Raw genomic sequence first — 8,178 nt, 5'->3', positions numbered from 1 at the left:
AACCGCTCTTTGTCTGGCTCGTCACTCAGGACCTGTCTGTCATGGGAGACCCTACCAGGGGCAAAAGCCCCCGACAGCATAGCTCCTGGGATCACTCAAGCACTCAAACCCCTCTACCACGTTAAGGTGGCGGTTCAAAGAGGGGAATTGCAGTAATTGTTACCTTTATTGTGACATCAAACTCATCCATTGATTCTATTAGGGATCCAGGTTCCAGCTCACCAAGTGGGAAAGGGTAATCTGTTCCCAGCATCACTTTATCCTAAAAGAGGAATGCAAACATTACCAGTTTTTAGTTATGAAAGTGAGAAATGTGTTTGATCAAGGGCGGAGCTACGGGGGAGAGGGCAAGCAAAAAATCAAGAAATCATCCAGATTTATCAAGCATTGCAAAAATAACAAAAACAATGTTTTTAAAGGAAAAACCAGCACTAGTAATAAAGCTGTCAGAAATACAATTTTTTTCACCGTTTCCATTCTCCTTTTGTCATTTTCTACCCCAAAGCCCCCTCCCATATAAAATGATCTAGTTCCACACTTTTGTCTGTGTAAAGAAGCTTTACCACTTGAATGAAACATAAAACTTTATCCTTAACTAACAATAATTCCTCATTGCACAAAAGTGTGATTTTTTTTTTTTTATTTAAGAAAACATGTACTTACTTTTCCAATGACATCAACAAGCAGCTTCAGTGAGACGGGATCGTGGACCAGCGAGTCTGTGTAGAAAGAACCAAGGTATTTCCGTGGACTAATCTTATTGTCAACTGCACACAAATCAGGACGAACTTTGTGGCCATGTTCAATCCTGCCGATAGTGAAAGGAAAAGAACCACCTGGAAGCAGAAGCCACAATGATCACTCATCTTTATATAAAGTGTGAAATAAAATATATACATTTCTTCCATACCTCCATGAGCAAAGCAGACTTTCAGTTTAGGAAACTTCTCAAAGATGCCTCCAAATATCATGGAGCAAATAGCGATTGTGGTCTCTGAAGGCATACCTAAAACACAAAGAAAATTAATTTAGGCATTTAAAATAATGTATATGCTTTCTAGAGTTTAGTGTTTCTCTTTACACTTGTTCTTTGTATTTGCTTTATTTGTTCCTTTCCAGAATGCATTAACATATTCAAAAGAACATTAGTCTTCATGACTGGAAAGGAACAGAGAGAAGAATAAAATTCTTGTTTTATTTCTGCTCCTATTAAAGCTAAAAGGAAAAAAAAACTATCACACACAACATGAACTACACATGACATATTTTTTAAGTTTCTTTTTTACAAATATCTTTTAAATCAAACTTGATTAAAAGAAACTCTGTTAGGAATTCCAAACTTTGAACCCAGCAAAAGAAAAAACAAGTTTTCTTTAAAATATTTTGTTAGGTTTACAGATTCTTATTTAGTCTTATAACCTATTACTTTATTTAGTAGGGGTGTAACAGTCTGATTCTTTTACCAAAATGCTAAAATCGAGATATTTCTTATTCTTATTGCATTTAAAGCTATAAATAATACTGCATGACATTTGAAAGAGAAATGTATTCAGGAATTGACTTGGAAGAAGCATGATTGGATGTTTTTTTGTTTGCATCTCATGTAAAGATAGAAAAATACAGGAAGAGAAACTGCAGTTTTCCAGAAAGCAATTAATTACTTCTTGGTTGATTTTATACCTTTTAATTATCATAATCTTGTTCATATCTGTTATTTTCAAAAAAATACTGCAGTTGGTCTATCAATTTTCAATATTTTTTACATCCCTTACCGATACTGCTGTTACTCCCACTGTCCAATCAATTTTTCAAAAAATGGCGAGCAATGTTGGAGCTATCCAGCTGTACAGTTTTCATATGGAGTATGTCCTCCAAAATCACAAAAACTCCAAGAGAACATGTTAAAAACACTATTTCTATTGAAGTGGGTCCTCAACCATCAGCAATTAAAGTGTTTTTTTGAAGGAAACTCCAGTAGCTTTGTGCAGTTTCAATGAAGAAGATTTCTCGTGTGCTCACACTGATGTGATGCATCGTTTTTCTTAACACACAGTTCAGTCTTGTTTTAATGATCATCTTATGGGACCACATGTAATTAAGAATGATATAAAAGGTCAACCATTTGAAGAAAGAACCAGAACCAGAATACAATGGTTGTTTTTTCAGCTAAATATGTTTTTGGCATTTCCTGTAATTTTTCATGTGTTCGTGCTCCAGATCCCTCACCCACCAGCCAGGGAAGCCAATACTTAGCCATCCTCCCATCTGTCTGCATATCCCACGGGTGGACGAATATGGAGCAGCCAAGCTCCTCTGCAGCCTAAATGGAAAACACACACACTCTCAGCAGGTCTGGTTTTCAGAGGACAGCAGGTCCTGAACATCATGAGCCAGCCAAGACAGAAGACAGGACTGCTGCAGTTACTCGATGTCGTGTTGGTGCGTGCAGGGCGATGTCTCACAGCGTAGAAGGGGAGCAGTTCTGGGGCGTTTAGGTCCCAGTTGTTAATGTGCGACCCAATCTGGACTCCAGGGAAGCCCAGCTCCTTCACACAGCGCCTCATCTCCAGGATGGCCAAGTCTGGCGCCTGCATGGGCAGCGTGCCCAGGCCCACGAACCTCTTGGGGTGGCTGCGCACCGTCTGCGCCAAATTGTCATTTAGTAGGCCACAAAGATCCAGTGTGTCATGAGGTTTGGCCTGTAGATATATACAACAGAACTTAATAGACACATTTATCTGGCTTATATTCCTAGACAAACAATAAAATCTGGTCATACACCCTATTGATCATGTGGAGGAAACACTGACCCAGTAGTTGAACATCACTGGAACAGTTGAGAGTGCTTGAACTGCCACACCTGCAGGACAGAAAACACCTCGTTCAGGGGTCGGCATGAGGAACCTGCTGCTTTTATGTCTGAGCTGGTACCATGTTGGTCCATGTCCCGTATGCGTACTCCAGCGTCCCAGCAGTTGTCCTGGATCACCCGGAACAGCTTGCCATCCCTCATCATTTTTGCTGACCCCTAAAAAGACAATATATTGGGTGAAGGGGTGTTGTGGGGGGTGGGGCATTTGTATGTTTTATAATTTCATTTCAATAGTTGTAAGTAGGACTGGGTTGATAGAATTGATTAATCAATTTGAATCAATTTAAGATAAATAGATTACAAATCGATTCATAAAAATAGAGATTGATCTAGCACATAAAGCTAAAGCTCGCTAGCTTAATGCTAATGTATAATGGAATTTGTAATAGGACAGCTAATGCTAACGCTTGGTCGACCTAAAAGATTCATTGCTGACTAAATGAACATCTTTATTTACTCACAGGCATGAATTTTCCAAACTCTTTAATGGAAATATTTTATAAAGTAACATTTGTGGTCTAAAACAGAGTTTTTTGATCAAAACTTTGCTTATTCTCCTGGAAAAAAGGGTAATATTATGGCGCAGGCTAGTGGCCAAACTGAAACGTCAACCAGGAGAGGCAGAACAATGTTTACAATGTTAATGATCGGAACATTTTTGAGAAACCAAGTAACACTTAATGCTATTAAAGTAATTGAACTGTATCAGATTAATATACACGTGTTTAAAACATATTATTAATGTATTTCTAAACAAATGTGCCTAAATGTGGAAACTGTGTACTCAAAATTAAATCGAATTAAGTGGATCAAATCAAAGCGAATCGATCCAAGTTCTGGTGAATCAAATTCCATCGTTTCTGGAAATTATTATTATCGATACCCAGCCCTAGTTTCAAGCCTGTAGAGCACTTTGCACATGAAAAGTGCTTTATGAATAAAATTTGATTTCATTCAAGTCCATCTAATTTATTTTTTGGGTGCATGAACAATTCAACACATCCACATGGTGGCAGCACTTAATTGATATTTCTTCATAGTTTATTCTAAAAACATAGATGCAGGAAAGCTTTCACAACTTTGCACATAGTCTTTTATTATTATACTGTTGTTTATGTTTATTTTTCATTTTATCAGTTTGAAATAAATTAAAAAACACAGGAGAAAATCCTTGTGTTCTGTGCTCACTGCTTCATCTTTAAGGCTTTATTTTCAGTGTTATAGCATCTTTGCTTGAATCTGTCTGAACTGCCACACCCTGACTGTGTGTAAAGTGGGGCCCTCTGCTGATGCAGAGGCTCCACGCAGAGTTCTGCAGCTGCTCGTGTGCAGGACCAGCCCGACGGGTCCAGAAGGTGGCCTTCTGCTGCTGCTGGAAGAAAGCTGAAGCTTGTAGCAAAGAGTGCTGGGCACAACTGTTCACGTGTCTGTGGTTTGTTGTAGATATGCACAAAGACAGAGAGAAAAATCAAATGTATGACTTACTTGGCAGTGATGGTGAAGCTGCACAAATCCTTCATATCCGTATCTCTGGAAGACACCAGAAGCACATTTTTCAATAGAGATGCAGCCGGAAACCCTCACTTAAAATAATCATATTGCTATATATAACAATGTGAAGTTTCTTGTGTTTAGTTAGATTATTTTAGATTATCAAAGGCGTTCCCACTAGTTCTGTCATTACATCTGAGATGGTTTGAATGGAGTAAAACTCAGGCCGTCTAGAGTTTTGTGTAAAATAACTATAACTTAAAATGTAAACTACCTTTAAGGAAGAATACAACAGTGTCCTAAAACCTTTAGTTCTTTTAAGATTTTAAATAAAATTGAGAGAAAAAGCAAATATATTTAAATTTAACAACCAATTGTCTACCATAGAAAGACATTTGACGTGTTTTTAACCCTGGAGAAAACAATTTTCTCTTGAGATTTCAAAGTTAATTCGACTTTTTTGAGCATTGTGGTTGTTTTTGATTTGGGGTACCAGATATTAAAATAAGCCAAAAAAGAAAATTAGAAAATAGGTATTAAAGTCTAACCTTTTAATTAAAAAAAAAAAAAAACCCAACAAAACAAAACAAGCAAACAAAAAAGGACCAAATTTACCTTGTGGGTTCTCCAGGAATACAATGACGTTTATCTATCCATTTAACAATTTGTTATTATTCAAATTATAAAATTTTATTATAATTTAAAGTTCCACTTTAAATGTATTTTTTTCCAATTGTAAAATCGTTCATAGTTGTCTTTCAATATTTATTATGCCGTTTTATAGAAAACAAAAGCCTGCGTTGTTTTTTTAAAGAGATATTAAGTGATATTTGCATAACTATTGGTGCAGAAGTTAGCTTCTTTCTCTGATAATGAAAATGTGGAAGGTTTGTTTAAAAACTAAATTCAAACATATTTTTTTTTTCTTTTCTTTGCAAAAATTATTTAATTGCAATGCATTGTGGTCTATATTCGCTAATGTAGTGAGCATCAATGCTTCTGGGAAATTTCTAGGGCTCTAGATTTTGGAATTGTAGGTTTGGACAGCACTACTCCTGCTAGCTTATAGCATCTCACAAACTCATGCTAACTTTAGCGCAGCAAGAAAAAATAAACAATATGAAAGCTATCCAACTTTACAGTTTTGATTCCAGCTCAAACGAGCAAAATGAAGACATTAATGGATCTATTTGTCTCCAAGTGGATGCATCAGAGTCGGAGTGGAGAAGGAGATCTTGACCGACCAGTGACTGTTGCTACGTCACAAACTCGAAGTTTTATCTCCTCTTGATCCAAAGCAATTCGAAGAAATACTCAGAAACTCAGTTTTAATCTTAAATTATTTTTTCCTGCAAGAACATAATCAAAACAACAAAAACACAAATTTAATTGGTGTGGGTCTTTTAAGAATTAATGTCTTCACAATGTTTTATGTGCAGTGAATTTTGAGGATAAATAAGTATTTAAATTCTGCTGAGCAGTTTTTATTTGGGAGGAAATATCGACAAATGAAGCAGCAACTCGAAAAATTCATGGATAACTGCAAAAAGCAGAAGATGTTTTATCTTATCTAATAATATTTAAATCTGTCATCAAACAATTTTTACTTGTATGAAAAATTATTTCAGTATGTGAAAGTTTTCTACCTTGATCAGATACAGCAAAAAAAATTGACTTTGAGACTAAAAACCGAACGCTTCCACTCGGTTCTCCTTTTCTAGTGAACATATTTCTCATCGTTCAGCTTCCAGTTTCCAGTCCAGCAGATGTCAAATCTACTTTGTCTTCCAATAAATTTTCAACTCGATTTAGATCTGTTTAGCAGTCTTGTCACTGAGCTAATTTGTCTTTCCAGAAAAAAAAAAAAGATCCATTTAAATGACTGTACATTTTGATTTATGACTGTCTTCTAAAATGAGATGCTTTCATCTACTAAACTAGATTTCAATCGACTGAAGGAGGAAAAATGTCATCTCATTAACAACATATTTGTGCTTCGTTTGACCTGAAGTAGCAATTAATCAATCAATTATTTTATTTGTAGAGGACCTTTCATCTTGATGTAAGACACATATAAACAGGTTAAAACAATAAAAAGTCATGAAATATATTCGACTGAAAAGATGAACCCTGTGGTTAATAGGAATCCAATACAAAAGGTAATAAAAGTACAAATAAAACCTATAAAATACTTAAAAGCCAAATAAACACATTAATCAAGAAAATTATGTAAATTCTGAGCAAAACAACAAGTTTTTTACTTGTAAACATCCTCACAGATGCAGAAACTGCAGTAAATCTGCTTCATTTACATTTCTTCATAAGTTTATTCTCTGATATCGATCTGATACTGAAGTAAAATTGATCTTTTGCAGCATATTTCTCAAAGCCAGGATCATCAGCCACTTCCTCCCATGAGGTCAATGATTTAATGCCATAAAATAAATAAAAACAACTGGGCGCTCGTGGAGGGTTAGTCTGCAGACTTTGTCCTCCGTCCAGCCGGTGATGTTGAAAATCATTAGCTAAGAACAGGCACAAACGTCACAGAGACACAAACAGTTTCAGTCACTTATTCTGATAAAATTCACTTGTAGGGGATAATAACAAATATATTGTTAGAGCTGTTTGATTCCAACTTTTCCTAAATAAAGTGACTAAAATATAGACGATTCTGCAGTAAGAACCTCTAAAGATTCGGTTTGTAGGATTGTGAGGATCAGTTCAGAGAGAATGGAAAACCCTTCTTGCTCCTCAGGGAGCTTCAGTGCGGCGGTACTTACCTGCTTCAAGTCGGGCCACTCCTTTGGCAAAATATGACAGTGAATGTCAACCTTCATCTCTGCGTTTTGTCTCGGGGAGCCGTAAAGCTGTGCTGCTTTCAGGAGGCTCGCTTTAACTGGAAGGGAAACCCTTGACCGGCAGGTGAAGGACACCCTGGTCATTTATTACCCAGCACATTTATAATGTATCAAAAACAACAATATGGGTCACTATACTGTAGTTTAAGCTGCCAGTGAGAGCAGACTCAAGTACAATAGATAATTGTGAGTATTTGTTATGTTACAAAAAGTTTAAATGAGTTTGGTTGCTCAGGCTAAACTAAATTGTTTATCCATTTCAAACGCAATATTTAATAGAAAGAATATAAAAAATAAAAGAAAGCAAGAGAAAAAAATATATAAATAAAAATAACAATAAAAATAAAGATAAAAATTAAAAAATTTCAGTACAGTTATAGATTTACACCCTAAAGACAAAAAAAAGTTTTAACAAAATTTAAAAATGTTGATATTAAATTTGAAAAATTCAATTATTCATTTGTTTTTCATTTTTCAAATTTAATGTTTTATTAAAAAAGATTAAAAAAAACAATAATTTGTGTTTTATTACATTTCAAAAATTTAGAAAAGAAAAAAAAAATATAACAAAATAAAACAAATTTTTTTTAACTTAATTTTAATTTTTTTTATTTACTTTAAATTAAATTTTTAATAAAAAATAGCACAAAAAATAATTTGTGCATTATCCAATTTTTTATTTTCGAAATTTTGACATTAAAAATGACAATTTTTTAAAATTAAAACAATATTTTTTTTTAAATTTAACTTAATATATATTTTTTTTATTTATTTTGAATAAAAAAAAGACAAAAATATTTTCTTTATAATAAAATATAAATATTTAAACCATTTGGCATGTAAAAATCTTTAAAATAATTTAAAAATCCTTTTGAAAAGCATTTAATAATCTTGACAGGTAATTTCTGTTTTTTTTATTCTTTAACTAAGTCAGAAAAACTACCAAAAACTGTT

At 34.3% G+C, this 8,178-nt stretch overlaps 1 protein-coding gene across 1 annotated transcript in view; it reads right to left on the bottom strand.

Annotated features, from left to right (window-relative positions):
* acmsd (aminocarboxymuconate semialdehyde decarboxylase) overlaps positions 1-7,317 on the bottom strand; it is an 8,548-nt gene extending 1,231 nt beyond the window's left edge. Inside the window, exons 1-9 of the mRNA XM_024286163.2 lie at positions 7,147-7,317; positions 4,358-4,402; positions 2,932-3,028; positions 2,811-2,860; positions 2,463-2,699; positions 2,227-2,320; positions 911-1,006; positions 664-836; positions 164-262 (exon numbers count right to left, since the gene is read on the bottom strand). Of these exons, the coding sequence (XP_024141931.2) occupies positions 164-262; positions 664-836; positions 911-1,006; positions 2,227-2,320; positions 2,463-2,699; positions 2,811-2,860; positions 2,932-3,028; positions 4,358-4,402; positions 7,147-7,308 (1,053 nt within the window). The 5' untranslated portion in view covers positions 7,309-7,317. The remainder of the gene's footprint in view (positions 1-163; positions 263-663; positions 837-910; positions 1,007-2,226; positions 2,321-2,462; positions 2,700-2,810; positions 2,861-2,931; positions 3,029-4,357; positions 4,403-7,146) is intronic.
* Positions 7,318-8,178: the final 861 nt, after the last annotated feature.

The sequence above is a fragment of the Oryzias melastigma genome, linkage group LG21 (assembly GCF_002922805.2).
Source record: "Oryzias melastigma strain HK-1 linkage group LG21, ASM292280v2, whole genome shotgun sequence".
NCBI lineage: Eukaryota > Metazoa > Chordata > Actinopteri > Beloniformes > Adrianichthyidae > Oryzias > Oryzias melastigma.
This window is presented reverse-complemented; position numbering and strand designations above follow the sequence as displayed.